This window comes from Phascolarctos cinereus, unplaced genomic scaffold, assembly GCF_003287225.1.
Source record: "Phascolarctos cinereus isolate Bilbo 61053 unplaced genomic scaffold, phaCin_HiC Scaffold_3;HRSCAF=262, whole genome shotgun sequence".
Classification (NCBI taxonomy): Eukaryota; Metazoa; Chordata; class Mammalia; order Diprotodontia; family Phascolarctidae; genus Phascolarctos; species Phascolarctos cinereus.
The window spans coordinates 21,046,538-21,070,570 of record NW_027555736.1 but is presented as its reverse complement, the minus strand read 5'-3'; the positions used below and the strand labels follow the sequence as shown (position 1 = coordinate 21,070,570).

The 24,033-nt window shown below is 45.9% G+C and overlaps 1 protein-coding gene across 3 annotated transcripts in view; it reads left to right on the top strand.

Annotated features, from left to right (window-relative positions):
• Positions 1-24,033, top strand: part of FAM13C (family with sequence similarity 13 member C) — a 100,684-nt gene that overhangs the window by 9,560 nt on the left and 67,091 nt on the right. For all 3 annotated transcript variants that reach the window (XM_020998236.2, XM_020998237.2, XM_078150715.1), the window contains exons 2-3: positions 568-624; positions 4,311-4,488. In XM_020998236.2, the coding sequence (XP_020853895.1) occupies positions 568-624; positions 4,311-4,488 (235 nt within the window). The remainder of the gene's footprint in view (positions 1-567; positions 625-4,310; positions 4,489-24,033) is intronic.

Genomic DNA, 24,033 nt, shown 5'->3' with positions numbered 1-24,033 from the left:
AGTAGATGCTAATTACAATACGTTATCTTTATTATAATAGCAGATTTTAATTTGTAGCATTGTATATAATACAATGATGTTATATACAGTTATCAACATAATATATTTTATGATTACATGTATAATGTATATGTTACACATGACAATTAATATGGTACATCTATAATAATCACAATTATAATTAACATAATAAATCTACAATGATTATTATTATATCTGGGTCAAAGAGTATAGACAAAGGGAATAGTTCCAAATTATTCTCTAGAATCATCCACTTCATTTTTTCAGATGGGGAAACCAAGGCCGAGACTTACAGTCACACAGGTAGCATATGGCAGAGCTGGGATTTGAACCCAAATCACATGCTTTTTCCACTGCACCTAGAGAAAATGTGAGCTCTTGTCACTGGCCAGAATAGGGAGGAGGATTGGGGTGGGGGAAGGGAATCCAGTTTGGGGAGAGAAGAAAGCTTAAGGGTTGAACCCAAGTTGGAGGGAATGGCGGAGTGTTTGAGTACAACGCTCAGGAGGCTGTTGGAGACGATGTCATTCTGTTTTCATTCCCCAGGTGTGACGAAGACACCGTGCCCGTTCATGAAGACCAGCCTGATCGGGCCAGTCTCAGGTATGGACGCAGAGATGTCGGGGCCTCCTAGGTCCTCGGCCAGGGAATGGCTGGAGGCTTCTTTCTTTTCCCTTCTATTTAATTTATCTCAATGCTCCCATACAAGGCTTCAAGGACAAAGGTGGTTCTGCATCCTAGAGCCATCAGCTCATGTTTGGTTCAGCAGGGCAGGTCCAGGAAATGGCATTCGCCAGTGTGGTGTCAAGAAGTGTACCCCAGGCACCCCAGTGCCCCTCACTTGGAGTCTAGGGTGAAGGGGGGTTTACAAGCCTTACCCAGCCCAACTCTACCCACCCTCCAGCAGAGTTTCTCTTAGCAGGAATCCAAATAGTACGCTATCCAGGTTCCTAAATTGTTGGAAAAAAGGGCTTTTATGTGCTAACTAGGCTATATAGAAAAATCTCCAGCTAACGGGACCTTATATGTCAACCTTCCAAATGAGTAGAGTGCGTATACTTATCATACTGGAGGAATTTGCAGCACTTGCCAATTTCAAAGATGTAAATGCTTGCCTCAAATTTAATTTAATTTTCATTTAAAATTTACTAATAGGTTCTTAAGAGCTGATTGAAGCTGGTTCTATCACTTCTTTGTATGTAACTACATAGATCCATATTGTCTCTCCTAGCTAGATTATCAGTTTTTTGGGAGACTGTTTCACTCTTTATCAACAAGTTCTAGCATAGAATCTGACTCCTACTAGGTACTTTATAAATGTTGAATGACTGATGGCCCTTTGCCCCATATGTTGCCCTGGGACAGAGGCCTTTTTGCCCCACCCTAGTTACAGCTCTGAGCCTGATGGTCAGTTGAAATCATCACTGAATAATGGAAAGCCTGAGACTTGTTGCTCGCCCACGCCTGAATCATGGCACGTCCTAAAATTAGCTACTCAAGTCATCCTCGCTGATTGCCAATTGCCCTCGGCTGCTCATGCTTTGTTCCAGTAAGTTGGGATGAAATGTGCAGCGAGTTAATGTGGTCTGTGTACCTCTTGTGGGAAGAAGGAGGCAGTCTGGGGTCAGAACTTGTTTCTTTTGGCTTTTTAGTGGGTTTCTTTATAAGAGGCAGGCAAGTAAACAAATCTAGAAATGATAGACCAAGCTGAAACCCAATATAGACATATATAACAACATGAAATAATGTAATATGATGTGGTAAATAAAATGTAATATGATATAATAGAACACAGTGTAATGTGATAAAATACACTAATATGATACAATAAACATAATATTGCATAACATGATCTGTCATACTATAACAATATGTCATACCCATATAGCGTTGATATAGTATAATATAATGTATACATCATATAGGACTACATAATGTGATAGAATCCGATCTAACATAATACAATATGGTATAATGTAATATAATCATATAGCATGCCAGCATAACATAATGTAATAATATGAGGGTAGAAGTATAGAGAATTTCCAGGTAAGGGAGTGCCCTCCATCAGTGCAGGCCAGCATCTCCTCTGCCACTGACAGACTCAGAGAGTTTTCCTAAAGCACATAGAGGTTAAGTGACTTCTCCAAGGTCACACAGTCAGGATATGTCAGGGGTAGGACTAGAACTCATGTTCCTGGTTCTGAAGTCAATGCTTTCTCCATGATGCCCTATGGCTTCAATAGAATAACATAATACAATATGATGTGATATAGCAATTTAATGACATATAAAAATAAAATGGCCCAGTTTCAGCCTCTTCCGAATGTTAAAACCCTTCAGCTTCTCTTTCTAGATATAGCTTAAGTTTCTTGGCGTGGCCTGTGATCTTCTGTAGACCCGGAGCTCCCTCCCCTAACATCCATCCCCCTAATGGCTGTTTCCTCCCCCTACGTCCATTGGGTTTTTCCTGCATACCCTCTGTTTTTTTTTTCCTAGGCAAGGTAATTGGGGTTAAGTGACTTGCCCAGGGTCACACAGCTAAGTGTCAAGTATTTGGTCTGAGGCCAGATTTGAACTCAGGTCCTCCTGACTCCAGGGCCGGTGCTCTATCCACTGTGCCACCTCGCTGCCCCTCCTGCATGCCTTCTTCACTGAGCTTGCTTGTCCATGTTATTATTCCGAGCTCACTCTCAGTGGATGAGGATGGTGTAGTAGGTTTGTGGAAGGTCTGCAGATGCACTGTCTGCCTAGCTTCCCCTGTCACCTCTGACCGAGGCCAAAATGAGCAAAGAGAAAACAGGTCAATACCATTGACCCTTGCTAAGGATGCTTGAGGGGCTGTAACTCTCCCCAGCAGTGAAATGCGACACGTTCTCTGCCTTTCTGCCGGCCTTTTCTGGCCTTCTCTGTTGTGGAGGTGAGAGAGAGAATGTTTGTAAAATCTTTGGAGTTCTTTAGAGCAGGCTTTGGGTCAAACAACAAAGAGCCAGTGTGGTGCTTTTTAGGATTGATCTTATCAAAGGATGCTGAGCAGATTTGCAGAGCACTGAGTGGGGTGGGCTTCTTTCCCCTCCCTCTTTTTTGAGGAGTGCTAGCGTGAGACTCAACCAGAGGTGACTCAGAGAGGTGACTTTTCTCTCCCCTTTCCCCAATGAAAGGAGAAAGTATAGAAGCATATCAGTTACTCTTAATTTAAATAAATAAAGTGAAATAAACTGATGATGTTTTTAGTTCAGATTTTAGATTTTGCTTCCTCAGCCTATTAGTAATGGAGTCTTTAAATACATTTTTAAAAAAAAGTCTCTGGCACTAATTGCTATTTTTCCCCCCTCCCCCTCAAATTCTCATCCATTTTCAAGGACATTGATTTTTTTTTTCTTACACTTATGAATACTGACGAATTGACGGCCTATTAGATTCACCAGAAGCTCTTCATTTGGGGTCAGGGCATCTTGGTTGGAATTCTGGCTGTGATACATTATGAGGGGGTGGCTTTAGCAAATTCATCAGTCAATGCCAGAATGACCCAAGGCAGGGTTCTTACCCTTTTCTTGTGTCTAGGATGCCTTGGGTAGTATGGTGAAGCCTATGGGCCCCTTCTCAGAATGTTTTTAAATGCATGAAATAAAACATATAGGGTTACAAGAGAAATCAACTAATGTTGAGATAGTTATCAAAATATTACAGAAATGAGCTGATGGGGACCCCAAGTTAAAAGCCTCTGGCTTAAGGGAAGAAGGACCAGACAATAGTTGATGCTTCCTTTCACTGTGACCTCTAACAAGTGATTTAACTGCTCTGAATTTCAGTTTTCTCATCAATGAACTGGCTGGCTAAGCAACATTTGAGCCCCCTTCACAGGATTGCTCTGAGTTTAAAATGAGCTGATAGAGGTGAAGGGAGTTTGCCGAGTTATAAGAGAAATAGGGTGGATGAGAGATAGCGGGGGAGTCTTTGGGAGCCAGGAAGACTGGGGCTCGTGTGCTGCCTTTGACGCCTGCCGACTGTGGGACCGTGGGCGAGTCAGGGAACCTCTAAGTGCTCTGATTATGCCTTGACATGAAAGTTCAACTGCTAGTTTGTAGGGGTGGAGGGAGTTTCCTTCCTGGGAATATCCCAGACTGATAAGATCATGTGTTCAAACCAAAAATTAAAGCAAAAAAAGAGGAATTCATCCACAAATTCGAGGCGTTCTTATTATTACCATCAACGTGTGGCTGTGATTCTCTGTTCCTTCTACTCTATCGCTACTTCATTCATCTTCCTAATTGTGTTTCCCATTTTAGAGATGAAAATAATAAAGAAAACTACCCTGACAACATTGCCCTCCTAGAAGAGAGTCAGCAGCATGTAGAGCAGACCCTGTTCCATGGAGCATTGCGATTCACCATGGGCAATTTCAAGTCCAGGAAACCCAAATCCGTCATCAAAGGGGATGTTGGGAAGGGCCATGGAGATAACCAGGTAGGGGATGAAGCCTTGGGTCTTGTCTTCCCGAGAACTCTGCATTTCTGTCTGCTGTCAGCCCAAGGGGCAGGCTTGCTTTTCTGTAGTTACCCTCACGGTGGGCAGGGAAGAGGAGGACCAGAAGAGGAAAACGTCCTAGAAGCCGAGGGAGGAGGGGCCTTGCTTGTTCTCACTTCCCCTCTGGTCACCTCGGTGCCCAGCCTTGATTCTAACTCCCTGAACCAACAGCCAATCCATCTCGGACTTGTTGTTTTGACCACCAGGATACCTGATTCTCTACACTCACGGCCACCCCCTTAGTTCAGGCCCCCATGACTTCTCCCTGAACTATATGAATTAACTTTATAATTGGACTCTCTGCCTCAAGTCTTCTCCCATTCCAATCCATCCTTCACTCAGATGCCGAAGTGATTTTTCTAAAATATAGGCCACCCCCTACCCCCGCCCCCTCCACTGGCTACTGGATGGGGTCAGAGATAAAATCCTGATTCCCATTTCCTTCTGCCTTTCTGGTCTTCTTAGGCTTTGTTTGACATCACACGCTTTACAGTCTGGCCATATTGGCTTACTCAATGTCATGGGATGCTTATCTCTCATCTCCAGGCCTTAGTGTCTACCCCCCGTTCCTGGAATGCTTTTTCTTTGTATTCCCAACATACAGTGTCTGGTGTTAGTAGGTGCTTAATAAATGCCTGTTGATCCGCTGGTTGGAGGACTGGGCAATCAGATACACATTTACACCAAGCTTCACTGCCGTGCTTTCCCACACAAGTGACCCTGAGTAGCTTGTCCCAGTGTTTGAGCCACTGTCCTGAGAGCCAGGGCAGCACCACGCAGAGTGCACTCATCCCTCGTTCCCCCCACAACCTCGTGCTTTGTGCCATTTGCATTTGGTGTGGCTGGTGTTTCTGGGAGATCATTTTCTGAACCAAGTCCTTGGGGCTCTTGGGCTCCCTCTTCCATCTTCTAACATTTCCTTGGGAAAGGGGAAGCATGGGAAAAACAAATGAATGTGATGACTACCTAGCAGTGCCCTTCCTTTTGGGGGAAGGGAAGACAGAAGTGGAACCCTGGAGTGCCAGATACAAGCGTTGTGATGGCAGACTGGCCACAGAGGCAGTGTTTGCTTTAAGCACCATTGACCTGAGGGGGAAGCAGGGCAGCTGAGTCAGGGGGCCTCCCATGCCCATGCTGCTGGCCAGGAGGCCTCGGTGGGAAAGCCATGGTTGGGGAATCAGGCTGTTAGACAGTCAGCCAGTCTCTGGGCACTCTGGGCGTTTGGGCTCGTCACTCTGGTCCTGGCTTCTGGCTCTGAACCCCTGATTCGCCAGCTCATACCCAGGTCATTCAAGCCCTTTGCATCTTTACCCTTCTGCAGTAGCAGAAGGTGCCAAAGGATTATTTCACATAGGTGTCTTCCTGAGAGGTAGAGAGCTGGCCGACAAGTGAGTGAGATGTGGATCAAGTCCTAACCCTGGTACCTGCTGACTGGATGACTCAGTATGACACTTACCAAGACTTGAGGTTGTCAGGAGGGTGCTACCTGCATTGCTGGCAGGCATTCCCTCACCTGGGAGTGCCCTCTCCCAGGGAAATCATGGGTCCAGCTTCTAGCTCTATCTTCCAGTACTGTCTATGTGTGGGCATTTCTGTGAGACTCAGAGTCTTTATAGCAGCACGTTTAATTAGACATGAGACTTGCTCAGCATCCCAGTGGAGTGAGCCAGGAGGGGATGAGCCTGGGGTTCATAAGCTCTTGTTTCTTAGTGCCAGAAGGGACCACAGGCCATTTGCTGCAGCCTCCAGCTGAGGCAGCTAAGGCCCTTGACCACGCTGCTTTTTTCTGCCACTTGCTTCTTAAAAGTCCAAGTTTGAAGGACCCTGATATAATTGCTGACGTTGTTTCAACATCCTTTGAAATGTATAAGACTCAGAGTAAAACTACCCTACGGGGGAAGTTTGTGCTTTCTGCAGACCCCTCTAGAAGGCAGAACCCACCACTGTAGGGTCAGCTTGACCCGAGCATCCCATTATTCAGTAAAGATTCTGCCATCTTGGAAAGGGAGGCAGGATGAGCTGAGGCCCCAATGCCTGTTTTGATTCTGTTGGGTCAAGGCTTTTAAGCTTTTATTAAAGTCTTATTGGGCATTGCTGTAATAATCCAAACTTGCTTGGTTACTATTTACATTTAAATTAATTAATTTCAATGGCTGATGGAACATGATAGTTTTCACTCATTTCCTCTAAGTCAGCAGTGGGATTCTTTGTTAGCCAGTCCACTGTTAATCGCTTTTCCTCTTATGTGGCCATAAGGTGCCATCCATTCTCCTGCTCCCGGTTTTTCACTTGGCGTCATTGCATAAAGCTCTTGCCTCACGAGCTGGCCTTCCTCCCGGGGGTTGTCTTAATGGCATTGGAGTGGCCCATTACATTAATGGGTCACAGGTTATTTAACCATCCCCTTGTTGGTGAACACTTAGGTAATTTCCAGGCTTGGGCTTCCCCTCCCTTCCCTTCCCTTCCCTTCCCTTTTCTTTTTTTCATTATGTATTATTGAACATTTTTGAACAGAGAAGCTCTTTGTTTTTAAAATATTTAAGGATATATTCTCCCCACAGTGGAATTATTGGAGCAAAGGGTGTAATTATCTTTATAACTGTCTTGTTTGCAAATATTTGTATTTTGAGAGCCCCCTCCTCCCTCTCTCTTTCTCTCTCTCTGCTACTCTCTGCTGTCTCTCAGTCTCTGTCTTTCTCCTGTCAGTCACTTTCTGTCTGGCATTCTGTTACTTTTTTCTGTCTCTGTCTTTCACTTTCTGCTCTCTCTCTCTCTCTCTCTCTCTCTCTCTCTCTCTCTCTCTCTCTCTCTCTCTCTGTCTCTGACTCTCTGTCACTGCTGCACTAGATGGCCTTTTCTTTCTTCTTGTACTCGGTTCCTTCCATCGTTAGATGGTCCCCACAGTCAAGGGTCTCACAGTGGGCCACGTGTCTGCTCTCCGAGGCTGATCTTATCACTAGGACATTGGCAGTCTCTTGCTGTTTGACCCCTGCTCCTCACAGAACCCTCCTGTTAAGATGCTGAGGAGTCAAGGTCTTTGTTGGTGGAGAAGGTATCCCTCGGTGACATCACCCATTCTGTTAAAGGGAAGATTCACGGGGCCACACTGCTTCTTATCCGGCCTCCTTCCTGGGCCCGGACTTCGTTTTGAAGCAGTGATAGCTGGGATCCCCACTTCTAACCCCTTGGCCCTGAGCTCCAGGAGGTCACAGCCTTCTCCTTTCCGGGGGCTGCTTCAGGCTGATTGGAAAAGTCAGTGTTCTTCTGGGGGCTCCTCTGATCCCTGGCCAGGGAACCCCCAGTCCTGGCTCTGCAGGAGGGCAGTTTCCAGGCTCTTGTACTGCCTGAAGCAGCTGTGGTAAGAGGTTAAAAGGTCCAAGACGGGCGTGTTTCTCTCTCACTACAATCAATACTCCCAAAGACCTTCTGGCAAAAGCACCTCGCTGATGGATTCACTGGGGTTCTGATTTCAGAGAATTCAGATTTCTTGACTTCTCTGGCTGTAGTTGGCCCAGTATTAAGAGCAGGTTGCTGCTATTTTTAGGAGTTGGTAATCCTGTCACATATTAGTTTTTCCCAAATGGGAATTAGAATCACAGTTTGAAATGGAATCAGCTCCCTTTGCCCTCCTGACCAGGCCAGTTACTCAGCCTCTCTGTCCCTTCTCGACAGTGCAGTGAACAGATTTATGAGATCTGCTCATGAGAACCCCAGAGATCTGAATCTCAGCACTGACGGGACCTTGAAGGTGATCTGGTCCGGGTGTTCTTGGGTCTTTTGGTGGTGTGGGCCCTTCTGTCAAGTTGGTGAAGCTCAGTGATACTTTTGAATGGATAAAATAGAATGCACAGAGTTACAATATATCAATACTCAATGACCAAAACAAAAACAGAGCCTAGGTGTTCAAGAAAAAATATTAATAAAATATTGCACTCTGAAGTTTAGACAGTCAGTAAGCATTTATTAAGTGCATACTGTGTGTCAGGCGCTTAACCTGCCTGGGTCTCAGTTTCCTCTCTTGTAAATGAATGGATGGATCCCCAAGGTGTCTGAGACCCCTGAAGCTGTGAACACTCTTTGCCTCTCCCAGATTCTGGTGGATAGTGTGCAGAGGAGCAGAGGGAGGGCCGGCCCTGTTTCCCACCCTTAGGGGACGTTGGTGGGTGATGGAGCTTGCCCCAAGGCACAGATCAATTCCCCTCTTGTGTTGGCCGAGCACCCTTTCGGGTCTGGAGTTTAATAGAACAACTGTTTTTGAACTAGTAGGGAGAGATCTCTTAGGAGGCGAACAAAGAGTGTCTGTCTCTCAATGAACAGCAGGACAGCCTGGGATAGAGCCGTCTAGTGTGGCTGGAGTGTCGCCTTAATAAAAAGGAAGATCAGGAAAAGCTTCCTAACTAGTAGAATCATCCCAGTGTGGAATGGGCTGCTTGGGAAGGTAATGAGTCTCCCTTCAGGGAAGGTCTTCAAGCAGAGGCTAAGTGACCCTTTCTTAGGGACTTTGTAAGTGGTGGGAGGGAGTTCTTGTTCACATATGGATGGCATGGTGGAGTTAGGAAAACCCGAGTTTGAATTCTGCTGTGTGTCTAGTTCCTGGGCAAGGCACTTACCATCTCTGAGACTCAGTTTCCTCATGTGTAAAATAGGGATAATAGTAACACCTACTTCAGCAGATTGTTGTAGGGAATAGAGCTAACTTATGTAAAGCACTTTGCCAACCTTAAAATGCTATATAAATGCTAGGTATTATGATTATTTTTGTAAAATTCTAATATGGGTAGGATTAGATAGCATTTCAAGCAATTCAGTTTGCTTGAATTGGGTTCAGTTATATTCAATTACTCAGCATCGCCTTGGCTGCAAAAGCAAAAACTAAAATCTCCCTCAAAAGAATTTCCACTGGGGGATGGAGGGGTGAAGAGGACAGGTAATATGTCAGATGGAGGAGGCTTTCTTTAGGTCCCTGGAGATTATAGACTTTGGAGCTGGAAAAGATGGTGAGACCATTGAGTGCCACCCTCTTGTCTTTCTGGTGATGTGATAAGGCCAGCATCCTTCTGAGAAGTGTCCCCAGGAGTCCCCAGGCTTGGGCTGCACCAGCTGACACAGGGCGCCGAGCACTCAGGAGGCGATAGTCCCCACTGTTCTCTGTCCTGGTCAGAGCCCAGCCGGAGGAGGGCTCGGCTCTGGGCACCTCAGGTACAGAGGAGGAGGGCCAGGGTGGTGGAGAACCTCCACTTCATGCATCAGGCAGACTGGTGGGAGGCACTGGGGATGCTTAACCTGAAGAAGATGGCAGGAGCCTGGACTGGGAGCCGGGAGGGACCTCAGAGGCTGGGTAGCCCAGCCCCCTCATTCTACAGATGAGCTAAGGGAAGCCCAGGGATGTGGAGGGATTGTCCCAAGATCACCCAGATGGTGGGCAGAACCCAGAGTCAAGCCCCTGTCCTCTGACTCCAAGCCAGCTCACTCTCCGTTGGACCACACTGTTTCTTACAAGAGGGATGCTCAGGAGAGACGTGATTGCAGTCTTCAAGCATTTGAAGGGAAACTAGGTGGTACCATAGTGCACAGAGCCCTGGGCCAGGAGTCAGGAAGACTTCTGAGTTCAAATGTGGCCTCAGACACTTCCTAGCTGTGTGACCCTGGGCAAATCCCTTCACCCTGTGTGCCTCAGTTTCCTCATCTGTAAAATGAGCTGGAGAAGGAAATGGCAAAGCACTCCAGCATCTCAGCCAAGAAAACCCCAAATAGGGTCATGGAGAGTCAGCCACAACTGAAAAGTGGCTGAAGAAGAACATGTGGAGAGGGATTCTGCTTTCTCTGCTTGGCCTCAGAAGGTGTTTAAAGACCTGTGTGAATACAGGCAGGTCACTCGGACCTCTGGATCCTCATCCATAGAGTGGTCAGACTGGACTGGAGGGCCCCTGAAGTCCCTTTCAGCTGTCAATCTGGGCTCCGTTGAATTAGGAGTAATGGATAGAAGTGACAGGGAGGAAAACTGAGGCTCAATGTGAGGAGCACTTCCTAGTGATTAGAATTCTCTCTAAGTGCAAGGGGCTGCCGTGCGGGGCAGACAGCAGCTCGTCGGTGGTCTCCTGGCAAAGGCCGCACGACCTACCATTTGTTGGATGTCAGAAAGGGAATTCTTCTTCTGGCCTGGGTTGGGTCAGGCCCAGCACAGAGGTGGAAGGAGTGGGGAGGCCATCTGATCCAGAGGTGGTGAAGGATTAACTGGTTTGACCAAGGTCACTTAGCTAGGAAGAGCGCTTTTCCAGCTGTGAGATTATCCAAGCATGAGGAAGGATTCACGGGTCAGGGAGGCTGAAGGGCTGGGAGATTCTGTCTCATTTAGCTTCTCATTGGACATTAAACATGGTTCAGAGTAAGGGTTCTTAACCTGTCATGGAGCCTGAGGAAGCCTGTGGAGCCCTTCTAGAAGGGCATTTTAAAATGCATTAAGTAAAATACATAGGATTGCAAAGGAAGCCAATTATGTTAAAATAGATGAAATACATCCAGGTACACATGTATATATGTGTGTATGAAACAAGCTCCTCGATGCCAGAATAAGAACCTCTGGTAGAAAATGCCAAAACTTTCGTCTCTGTCTTATGGGAACTTCTGTCTTAATGGGATTAAGAGGCCATGTCTGCTCAAACCCAGAGTTTATATAGCAAAAGCTGCTTAACCTTCAAACTCTTGGCTCAGTTATATCCCCCAAATAACCAGCTGTATTACAATATCCACACCCTCTTATGCTTCCAAGTGTTTTTTCTTCTCCTTTGCATCATAAATTAAAGATAGGTCATCCTAATGGGTGTTTTAAATAAGGATGCTATCGGTTTACGGGCAGACAGAGACAGACACACACACACACACACACACACACAGAGTACATAACACAAAACTTCATCTTGAGGAGAGAGAGAAGCCTAGAAGAGCTCACTGTGGTTGAACCAAATCAGTGGTGAATGACTCTTATCACTATAGAGCCCAGTGCAATGGTCTTTGGGCCTTGCAGGCTGTTGGTAGAAAGCACAAAGTGTTGCTGAATAAATGTTTGTTGAGTTGACATTAGAGGTCATTCAGGACACCCCCAGGCTGCAGACACAAATCCTCTGACAACGTCCATGACAAGGTGTTCATGCAGCCCAGGCTAGGACCAGACGTGTGTCTGCCTGGTCATAGGGAGCTCCCTGACTCCATATAGCAAGCACCCCATTACCCATTGGGACAGCTCTAATTATTAGAAGGCTTTCTTTTATATTGGGCTCACATCTGCTGCCTTTGAAACCACAGAATGGTAGAGCTAGAAGAGCCATCAACCAGCCAGTCAATAAGCATTTATTAAGTGCCTACTGTATGCTGGGCACTATGATATTTGAGATCCCCCGTTCCAAACTCTTCATTTCTGCAGAGGTCAAGAGATCAGGATTTGAACCCGGGTCTTCTGACTCCAGGCTCATTACACTATTCCATCCATGCTGGTCTCAGACCTCCAGAAATTGAGGCCCAGAGGATTCTGATGCTTACTTCATGTATGACCTTGGACAAATCGTTTTATCTCTTTTTTTTTTTTGGCAAGGAAATTGGGGTTAAGTGACTTGCCCAGGGTCACCCAGCTAGTAAGTGTCAAGTGTCTGAGGCCAGATTTGAACTCAGGTCCTCCTGACTCCAAGGCCAGAGCTGTATCCACTGTGCCACCTGGCTGCCCGTATGTTAACTCTTTAGGATTCAGTATCCTCATCTGTGAAATGAAGGGTCCTTTCTCTCTTGGTTTTCTCCAGATCTTTGACATTTCTTAATTTGTACACGATTGTTTCCATGTTGTGTCCCTAATTAGACTGTGAGCCTCCTGAGGGCAGGGACTGAGGTTTTTTTTGGTTTTCCTTTTTGGTCTTTCTTTGTGTCCCAATGCTTGGTACAGTGCCCGGCGCACAGTAGGTGCTTAATAAATGCTCGTTGAGTGACTGATGACTTGATGATGTCTAAACTCCTTAAGTGACATGCGGAGTTCCTAGAACTAGTTAATAGCCAAGGTTGGAGTCGAACCCAGGTCTCTTGACTCTCAGTCCAATGTATGTTCTACTCAGGAGTGTGAGGTGGGGCATGGAACAAAGCGTTGACTGTGGAGTCAGGAAAACCTGAGTTCAGATCAGGCCTCAGACAGTAGCTCTGTGATCCTGGGCCATTCACTTCACAGCTGTTTGCCTCAGTTTCCTCACCTATAAAATGGGTATAATAATAGCACCTACCTCTCAGCCTTGTTGTGAGAATGAATTAAATGAGATAATATTTGTAAAGTGCTTTGCACATCTTAAAGCCCTCTGTAAACACAAATTGTTATTAATTGTTATTAATTCAGTGTTACTCACACAGAATTGGTCCCAGCCTTTTTCCTTGTGGGGGCCCTTCTCACATTTGAAGCCTGTTGTAATTAACCCCTCTCCGCCCAAGTCTTCTCTTTTGGGCCCCGAACATCCCAGTTCCCAGAACCATTCCCCATGGTTCAGTTCAGTTTGCCAAACACTTATTAACCACCTCCCTTGTGCCAAGCACTCTGATAGGGCTGAGAATTCAAAGGCAAAAGCAGTCTCTGCCCTCAGGGAGCTTACATTCAGTAGGGAGAGACAATCCCTACCCTGCTGCTGGGTATGAGATAAATACAAAGTAAATTCTAGGGGGTGGAACAATTGGGGAGATCAGCCAGAGCCTCAGAGCCATTACTAGGGAGGGACAACTGGTGCCTCGTCTCAGGGCAGTGAATTTATAGGGTGCAGATAGCACTTACCATCTTGAGTAACCTGGAAAATGTAGAATTTAACAAGGTAGAAACAACTACCCTTAGCCCCTAGTTAGTGACTAGGTTTGCCAAATAGAGGGAGCCTGTAATTGTTTTACCATTTTTTTCTGTACCCTGTGAGGCTATCCCCAGGTTCCCCTCTTTTTAATATGTCCCCCATACTCCAGGGCAGCCTCCTCAGTAGCGGTTTTACAGTGACCTGCCTTAAAAAAAATTGATTGGAAGGTCCATTTTATGCTGCTTATGTCTAACATGGATAGTGTTGTCTCAGAAGTGAAACTTTCCGGTTATGTTCATGTGGCATCCGAGCTGTGTTTTGAAGGAACTCGGGGATTCCAAGACTTGGAGGTGCGGAGGGAGAACATTCCAGGTGTGGGAAATACCCTGTGTAAAGGTAGGGCTGCAACATTATGTGGAGTGAACAATCAGTAAATAGTCTCTATCCTAGGATAGAGACTTGGAGAGGAGGAGGGATACGTGGCCAGTCTGGAAAGCTAAGTTGGAGTCAGAAAGGAACGCTTGACAATCCGTGGTTTCTGGAGCTTCCTGCATCCTTGGCGTCCTCCCGGAGGAGGACCATTTTGACAATGTCCCTCTTTTCCTGTGCCCTCCAGGTGACCGCAGCAGACATGGCCATACCCTGTCAGCCTGCTGAGGGGCAGCTGGTCAACACTTTGAACACACACCTTAAAATGCTTCCCCAGGGAAACAGGATGGACCATTTGAGCGCTGCCTCCCATTAGCATATTTGAGACCACAGATTTTCAGATTCATGTGCTTGAGTGATTGGTGATATTTATCCATGGGCGGTGTGTGCTTTGGGCAAAGAAAACAGCTTCACAGGGATGTTTCTGGCCTGTTTTCGAGGCTGGAGGCAAAGCTGTTTTGGAAGTGTAGATAGCACGAAAAATAAGAAGTTGACATTTGGGAGGACTCAGAGTTGCCAACCCAAATTTGTATCAAAGATGACAAAAATAGCGCTCTTGGACTGAGAGCCAGTGTTTCTCCACTTTTAGCCTGGAAGTTTGGGCTCCTTTCCTCCCTCGACCCCAGGTGCGCGAATGAATGATGCAAACATCAGTGCTGAGAGTTGGGACTGGAAGGCCCTCAGTGCCACTCAGTCCTCGTTTGACAGCGGGGAAAAACCGAGGCCCAGAGAGAGCCAATGGCTAGCCAGGATGCTCCCCCGGGGACTCTGGCTCCAGCGCGGGCATTCATCCCACTGACTACATGAATGTCAGTCGCTTTTCCCAGGGTAGAAGCAACCAGTCATGGGTGCCTTTTGCAGTCGGGAGCTAGGCGAAAATGTCTCCCAGGCGGGTTTGTCTGAGTTTTGTCCCTTTTCTGCTTCTGACCTGAATGACTCCAGGGAAGATGAGACAGAAGACAGGAATTTGCTAACTTCGCAGCCCTGGGACATAAACTAGTGGGGAACATTTCCTTTTATGCAGGCGGGAATGGCCCTGGGGCCAGATTCTGGAGGAATGGTCCCCCAGCTCCAGGTAGCCAACTTACAAAGTGGTTCCCTCACCCCTTCTCCCGGGGGCCTCTCCAGGGCCATCCCCTCTAAGATCATCTTCCATCTATAGCTTGTATACTCTCCCCCATTAGACTGGGAGCTTCTTGAGGGCAGGGCCCGATTTGCTTTTGCATTCCCAGCTCTTAGCCCAAACAAAAATACTTAGTAAATGCTTTTTGGATGATTCCAGCCCTTCATTATGATCCAGTTTTTTCTTGAAGACCTTTGGTGACAGGGAACTCGCTACCTTGTGATGCAAAACATTTGCCTTTTTGATGGCCTGAACCATTAGGAAATGTTCTTTTTTTGCTTACATTTGCCTCTTTGCTCCTGGTTCTGCCCTCTGAGGCCAGGCAAACCAAGGCTGATCTTTATGACGGCTCTCATGGCCCGGGAGTCTTCTCCAGGCTAAAGATGGCTAATGTGCAGTTAGCAGTCGGTCACGTTCATAGCCCTTCCACCCAGGTGCAGTCAGGAGCACTTTCATTTCCCATGGGTGGTCTGTCTGGCAGGCAGGACCCCCTCGTACCTGCTGGATAAGGTCTGGCCTCCAGTCTGGAATTCAAAACCCTCTCTAGTCTGGTCTCAGACAGGCTGTCCAGTGTGAACACGCTGATCTCAGCAGGCTGTGCCCAGTGTGAACACTGTCACCTCAGGCAAGGGTGTGTCCAGTGGGAACACTCTGACCTCAGACAGGATGTCTGCCACAGTGTGAACATGCTGATCTCAGGCAGGCTGTGCCACAGTGGGAACACCCTCACCTCAGGCAAGGGCATGTCCAGTGGGAACACTGTTCCATGGAGACAGGCTTCTAAGTGTCCCTGCATTCAATTTAGTCTATATGTAGTAGCAGTAACAGTAACAACAGCAGTAACAGCAGCAGCAGCAGCTCACTTAAAGAGGAATTTCTCACTATTTAAGGAGAATTCCTCTTGATTTTGAATAGGGATATGCCAGGGTTCTGTCTCAGGCTCTCTTCCCTCTTTTTAGTCTCATAGAGCACTGGACTAGGAGTTGGGAAGACCTGAGTTCAAATTCTGTCTCAAATACTAGTTGTGTGACCCTTGGCAAATCACTTAACCTCTATCTGCCTCACTTTTCTCATCTGTAAAGTTGAGACAATAACAGTATCTACCTCCCAGGGTGGTTGTGAGGATCAAGTGAGCTCTTTGTTAAGCATGTTATGTGTACATCTTGGTAAAGCGTGTTACATGTAGGTCTTAAATCACCGAATAAGTGTAAGCAATTTGGACTTCCAAATCTATATACCCAGCCCTAGTCTACCTCCTGAGCTGTAGTCCAGCTGACTCTTGGACCTTTTCAACTGGTTGTCCTGCAGGCATCTCTTCCTTAACACATCTGAAAACATACACAATAATTATTTTCTTTCTCCCCAAACCCATTCTTATGATTTCCTTATTCTTTTTTATTTTTTTGGTGAGGCAATCAGGGTTAAGTGACTTGCCCAGGGTCACACAGCTGGTAAGCTAATTTCCTTATTAATGTTGAGGCACCATTGTCCTTCCAGTTGCCATGTTCCCAACCTTAGATGTCTCACTTCCCTTATATTATGTATATAATCATATCGTGTATAATTATATATCATGTGATAGGATTATGTCATGTAGGATATATAATCATATCACACAATTATATATTATGTCTGTATTATGTAATATGTAAGCTCTCCAAGGGCAAAGCCCCTTTCACCTTTGTATTTGTATCTCCAGGGCTCAGCCCAATGCCTGGCTTAGTGCACATTTGCTAATAGATTGTCTTTATATCCCCCACACCTTGAATAGGGCTTTGTTTTTACCTAAATGTCATAGGTCAGCTGTTCTCAAACCTTTTGCTATCAGGAAGATCCCTCTGCACTCTTGTCATTTTTTGTGACCCTCCCACCCCCCAGCTTTCCTTTATATGTGCTGTGTTGTGGTTCAGTCTTTTTTTCAGTTGTATCTGACTCTCTGTGACCCCATTTGGGGTTTTCTTGGCAGACATCCTGGAGTGGTTTGCCATTTCCTTCTCCAGCTCATTTACAGATGAGGAAACTGAGGCAAACAGGGTGAAGTGACTTACCCAGGGTCACACAGCCAGTAAGTATCTGAGGCCAGATTTGAAATCAGGGAGAAGAGTCTTCCTGACTCCAGGCCTGGCACTCTATCTACTCCACCACCTAGCTGTCCATTACGTGTGCTATAGCCATCATTATTTACTATATTAGAAATTAAAATGTCTGAGTATGTCCCGAAGGGTTTTGAGGACCACCACCTGAAACCAGACCACTCTTTGAGAACCATGCTATAGGAGATCTCATCAGACACTTACTAACTGTGTGACCCTGGGAAAGTCACCTAACCCCTTTTTGCCTTAGTTTCCTCAGCTGTAAAATGAGGATAATAATGGCCCCTACCTCCCAAGGTGGTTGTGAGGATCAAATGAGATCATATTTAGTCAAAGCAATTAGCACAGCGCCTGACACGTAGTAGGTGCTGTAGAAATGTGCATTCCCTTTTCCTTCTCCTCCCCCCAGTCTTGGTACTTCCTCTGACAATGTACATCTCAAATCAGCTATTTCTCATCTGGATCCTTGTCTGTGGTCTTCCCACAAATAACAACAACAACTAGAATTATATAGTGCCGTGAGGCTTGGGAATCACTTTGCAAATATTTTATCCTCACAACAACCCTGTAAGGTAGATATTGTTATTTTCCCTGTTCACTTGAGGAAACTGAGGCAGGTAGAGATCAAGTGACTTGCCCAGCTAGTAAGTATAGCTAGTAAGTGTCTGAGGCTGGATTTGAACTCAGGTCTTTCTGATTCCAGGTCCTACCGCTGTGTATTGTAGAGCCTCCTACCTAGGGCTGTTCCTGTCTATTACATAGGTACCAAGGTAGCATAAGGAGGAAGATGTATTGATTCTCCCTCACTTTTCCTACATGACTGGCTGTCTCCCTTTTGTAGTTTTCTGTGTGTGTGTGTGTGTGTGTGTGTGTGTGTGTCTCTCTCTCTCTCTCTCCTTCTGCCCTTTCTCCTCCTCCTCTCTCTCTTCTCCTTTTCTCTTCTCTCCTCTCCTCTCTTCTTCTCCTCTCTCTCTCCCCCTCTCCCCCCATCTCCCTGTCTCTCCCTTTCTCCCCTCCCCTATGCTTCCCCTTGCATGCAAAGTATAGTATAGTATAGTATGGTATGGTATGGTATGGTATGGTATGGTATGGTATGGTATGGTATGGTACGGTACGGTACGGTACGGTACGGTACGGTACGGTACGGTACGGTACGGTGTGGTGTGGTGTGGTGTGGTGTGGTTGTGGTGTGGTGTGGTGTGGTGTGGTGTGGTGTGGTGTGGTGTGGTATGGTATGGTATGGTATGGTATGGTATGGTATGGTATGGTATAGTATGGTGTGGTATGGTATGGTATGGTATGGTATAGTATAGTATAGTATAGTACAGTATAGTATAGTATAATCCATTGCGTTTTCTGCTGAGCTGGAATTTTGATTCTTCCTAGACCTTAGTGTGCAATGACTTGCATCCTTATACATGGAGGCAGCTTTTCCTGCAGGGGAAAGAGCTCTTGATTCAGAAAACCTGGGAGCAGATCCGCTTGGAAGTTCACTGGCTGTGTGACCCAGAGTGAGCCATTCCATAAACTGAGGAACATTGTACCAGAACCAGACATCCTAAAACGATGTTCAGCATTTTTTTTTCAAAACAGTAATGGTGCTTTCATTCACTCCAGGCATTTCTAACAACTTTTCTCCAAATCGTCGCCACTTTCATCTATCCCTAAACAGTTATATACTTTATATGAAGCAAAGCTGTTGTTTTTCCTTTGGTACTATTTCCCTTTTGATCTGTTCCTATGATGTCATGATCTCAAGTCGGATATTGGCCTTAAGGAAAAGGTAGGCTTTCTGTTTCTGGCACAGGTTGCATCATTGAAAGCACTGCATAATGTTCCACATCCCTCACCTGGAATCCTTCCTCACTCCTCATTTATTCTCATTAAATTCTGGGTCCAGTTCATTGTCTTATTCCTAGCAGATGCTTTACAATCACAGAATTTTGGGAGTTGGGAAGGGACTCAGTGGCTGTCTAGGCCAGGTTGTTTGCCCAAGGATTCTCCAGCAGGTATATGTTTTTATTTAATTGAATTGTTAATTTAGGTGCTACCTCCTTAGAGCTGGATGAGACCTCAGTCCTTTAATTTTACAGATGAGGAAACTGAGGCCCAAAGGAGGACTGGCTCAAGGTCATCTAAGCGGTGTCAGACACAGACTTTTATCCTTGGTCCTCTGGCTTCCGGTTCATTACTCCTTTCACTCCAAAAGGAAACCCTGTAAATGACTAAGACCTCTCCTGGCCTCTCCCACCCACTACCATCTTTAGCAATTCTCTGTCTAAAGTGTATGTGTGTGGGTGGGGAGGGGGAGTATGGTTGTGGAATATTGTAGACCTATCAAATTCACTAGATGTGGTCTTTGCTTTTTTCTTTATTTTAAAAAGTCTTTGTTAGATGGAGTGGGTCATTGGGAGGGGAGGGATATATTCAGAAATGAAGATGATAGAAAAGCAAAAGATAGCCACAAAGTTGTTGTTTGTTTTTTCAATTTCCAGCTCCCTTGAAGTGAGCCACGTGTGAATTCCCTGTTCTCATTCAGACACCAGTTGTCCCCACCTTAGTCATTGCCTCGTGGTGGCCAGTAGTTCAGGTGGCCAAGCCCTGAGCCAACAGAGATCTTTGTTCAAGGAGAACCTTGACATTTTCTCGTAGGGGACAGTTAGGCCAGGAAATAAACAAGATCTTTACCCATGCACAGACAAGAAAAGCCCAGTCCCATCAGCAATCGCTGTGAGCTGTCCTTGAGTGGTCCTTAACAGCGAAATGCCTAGTCACGCAGCTCTATTCGCTGGAAAGAACACTGGCCCTGGGCTAAAGCCCACGTCACCTCAGGTGCTGTTGACCTGTATGACTTTGGGCACATCACTTAAACCTCCTCGGGCCTCAGTTTCCTCATCTGTAAAATGAGGGTTTTGGAGGGGATGGTTTCTGAGGTGCCATCTTCTTTCTGCTCCTGTGATCCCGTGATCTGATGAGCAGCTGTCAGTCCAAATCCTGATTCACAGAGGAAGAAATTGAAGTTTAAGAGGGGAGAGGACATAATAAATTAGGGGAATACTTGGAACTTGAGACTCTAGGGCCGTTAGGTAGTGTCATAGTGTAAAGAGCGCCATGCCTGAAGTCTAGAAGACCTGAGTTCAAATACAGCCTCAGACACTTACTAACTATATGACCCTGGGTAGATCACTTCACCCTGTTTGCCTCAGTTTCCTCTACTGTAAAATGAGCTGGAGAAGGAATTGGCGAACTACTCCAGTATCTTTGCCAAGAAAACCCCCAATGGGGTCACAAAGAGTCAGATACGACTGAAATAACAGAACCACCACAGTGAAATTCCGAGTCCAGTGTTCTTTCCACTGTATAAAGCATTTAATTTGAATTGTTTTAGCTTATTTGATTCTGCAGAGAGGATCGTAGGGGTTGTGCCCCAGAGGTGTCCAGTGTAAGGTGTGGCCTGAACAAGATTAAAATGTAATTGGGAACTATCTAACCAAATAAATACAAAGACGGTAGAACGTAAATAACACTAACCTGTGGTTTTCTAAGTCAGTGTGCAGAGGCAGGGATCTGGTGTGGTAGCCCCTGTACCTGTTCAGGTGTGACCCTCCTGGTGTCTGCACCTGGCTGCCCTTTCTGATCATGGGAGAGGTGCTGTGACCTCTGAAGGTGGTGACATTTGTCATCTGTGAAGCATCTCTGAGATTTTTTTTTTTTAGGCAGTTGAGGTTAAGTGACTTGCCCAGGGTCACACAGCTAGTAAGTGGTAAGTGTTTTGGTCTGAGGCCGGATTTGGACTCAGATCCTTCAGACTTCAGGGTGGGTGCTCTATCCACTGCTGCCTAGCTGCCCCCAAGATCTGAGCTTTTAAAGCATTAACATGCAGTTAATCTAAGAAAGCATCATTGAGTAATTACCACCTAGAAGGGAAAGTGTTGTCCCAGCAAAGAAAAGTGAACAGACACCCCTGGTGACTTCTCCCTCTTGTGCCCCAGAATGGACCCCATCTCCCCTCCCTTCCTCCCCTTCTATTTGTCATCCTCCTCCATTAGAATGTAACCTGCTTGAGGGCAGGGTCTGTGTTTTTCTGCACGTGTTGGTGTTCTCAGTGCTCCAACGTGAGAACTTGGTAAGCTCTTAAAAGTTTGCTGCCTATTGTTGGTATGTGTGTGTGTGGCTCTCTCTATATTTTGGTAAAAGTTTTTCTAATCACAAGATCAGTCAGTCGATCAGCATTTATTAAGTGCCTTCCAAAAGTCAGGTAATAAGCTTGGGGGATACAAAAAGAGATGAAAGACAATCCCTGCTCTCCTGGACCTCACGATCTAAGGGAGGAGAAAACACGGGTACAAAAATATACGAAGCACGCTATGTACATAGATAGAAAATCGAATAGAAGAAATAGAACATAATTACCAGAGGGAAGGCACTGGAGTTGAGGGGGTTGAGGGAGGGCTACTTGAAGAAGATGGGATTTTAGGTAGGACTTAGAAGAAGCCAGGGGGGCAGTAGGTAGAACACAGGAGAGAGAGTGGTCCAGGCATGGAGGACAGCTTAGAATCCCAGAGCCCAGAGATGAAGGGTCTTCTTTGTGGAGTGACCAGGAGACCAGTGGATTGAAGGGTATATGGTAGGGAGTCAGGTGTAAGAAGCCGGGAAAGGTAGGAGAGGGTTAGGGTGGTAAGAACTTTGAACAGCAAACAGAGCATTTTGTATTGGTTCCTGGAGGCAATAGGGACCCACTATAGTTTATTGAGTAGGGGAGAGAAAGGATCAGAGCTTTAGGAAGATGGCTGAATGGAGGATGGATTGGAGTAGAGAGAGGCTAGAGTAGACGGACCTACCAGCATCTACTGCAGTCAGTAGTCCAGGAGTGAGGTGATGAGGGTCTGAACCAGGGAGGGAGTAAATGTCAAGGGTAGAGAAGGGGATGTGTTTGAGAGATGCTGCAAAGGTGAAATCCACAAGCCTTGCCACCATGTTGGCAAGTCAAGGAAGACTCCTGGGTTGGATCCTGAGATTCTGGAGGGATGGTGATACCCTCTATCTTAACAGGGAAACTAGGAGGTGGGGGGGGGTTTAGGGGGAAAGATAGTGAGCTCAGTTCTGCACAGTGAGTTTAAGATTTCTGGCCTGGCCTAATTGTCTCTAAAGATCCTGGAGCTGTTTCTTTCAAGAGGAGAGGTGGGAACTCTTATCTAGATAGGGCTGAAGGGTGGAGCTTCCAGGATAGAGGGAATTTTAAAAAACTCTCTAGGGAAAGCAGAGAGGAGCAGCTGTGGTGGCCAATGAAGGAGTGTTCTTGGGAGATTCAGGCGGTATTTCTCCTCTGGAACCAGCTCGGTTTAGAAAGCAAGTCTAGCAGAGAGGGAGTGAGCAGAGATCTGGCTTCTCTGAGACCAGCAATGACAGAATTCCGGGCCATGGTGAATTTTCTCTGCTCTCCTTTGCTCCCTCTCGCTCCATTACCCAAAGCTCAGGTGAATCACTCAGGGTTGCCTTGGTGTTTAGAATGGTTTGCCCACCAGTAATTTCCTCTTTTCTAATCTTGAAGGGTTTCTGGTGGCATTCTGAATTTATGTTTTGCTATAGAAAATGAGGAGGCAGAAAGTGAGAGGGAGCTAAATTCAAGAAGTTGAGAGATCTCAGCCAGGATTTGGCAGTAAGTAGACAGATTGCCTAGAGCCTCGAAGTACTTTAGGAGTTCTATTTTCAATGTCCATTTGTAGGTTCATTTTATTCCCCCCTTAGCCTGGCAGAGATTGGAAACCAGTGGAACTGCAACTTTTGCCCTATATCTGGGGAATTGCAAACCGTGACCCTGTCTAAAATCCTAAGGGGCTAATCTCATTCTGTCCCAGCTGGTTTGTGCCTTTCCCCCCCATACTCTGGATGTCAGGGAGGGGAGACAGCACCTTGAGGGAAGAGAAGCCCAAGTCAACCTTAGTGAATCTGCTAGGACCACCTGAGTGTTTTTCACCTCTCAATTCAGTCCATTCCACTCCTTTGTTGTTCAGTTGTGTCCAGCTCTTCACAACTCCTTTAGAGATTTTCTTGGCAGAGATACTGAGTGGTTTGCTGTTTCTGTCTCTAACTCATTTACAAATAAGGAAACTGAGGCAAATGGGGTTAAATGACTTTCCCAGGGTCACACACCTGGTAAATGAGTAACTGTCTGAGACCGGATTTGAACTCAAGAAAAAGAGTCTTCCTGACTCCAAGCCTGGCATTTTATCCATTGGGCCACCCAGCACAGTTCAACTTAATTATAGGCTTTTCTGGGTTCCTCCTCATCCCCTTTCAGACTACCTTTATTGACTCTTTCATCTTCCTCCCTCTCTCTTTCTCTTCCCCTTTCTCCTTCCCTCCTCCTCTCTCCCTTTCTATCTCTTGGTCTGTCTGTCTCTTCCTCTCTCTTTCTCTCTCCCTCCTTCCCTTCCTCCCATCCCTCTCTCTCTCTCTCAGTTTATTTACACATTCTTTCCCTTTTTAGAAAGTGAGCTTCTGGAGGGCAATGACTGCTTTTTAAAATTTGTTTTTGCTTTTCTTTATATCCCTGGTGCTTTGTGCTGCGTCTGGCATATTGTAAGCACTGAATAAAATGCTTGTTGACTTATTAAATGCCTTGGAGCTGTGCTGGGTGATTGGGATTGAAATACAATATTAGACAGCTCCTGCCTTCAAAGAGCTTTTATTCTACCCGGGGAAAGAACATAGAAGAAAATAAGCGAGTACAAGTATAGTCCGAGTAAATTTAAAGTAATTTTGTTGGTTTTTGTCTTAGTTTTTGGAAATGAAGAGAGCATTCACCAAGGTGTTGGGACAGGCCCTGGAGCTGAGTTTGAAGAAAGTTATGGATTCTAAGAGGCAGAGATGAAGAGAAAGAGTGTGCTAGCTTTCAGGACTGTCTCCCAAATCCCAGCCCCCTGAGTCTTGTGTAAGATATTTCCTGAAAGAGATTTCTCTACAAAGACCTTTATGGTTACTGAAAGACCTTCTAGGTTACCATCTGAATGATGTTAAAAAAGAAACAGGGATT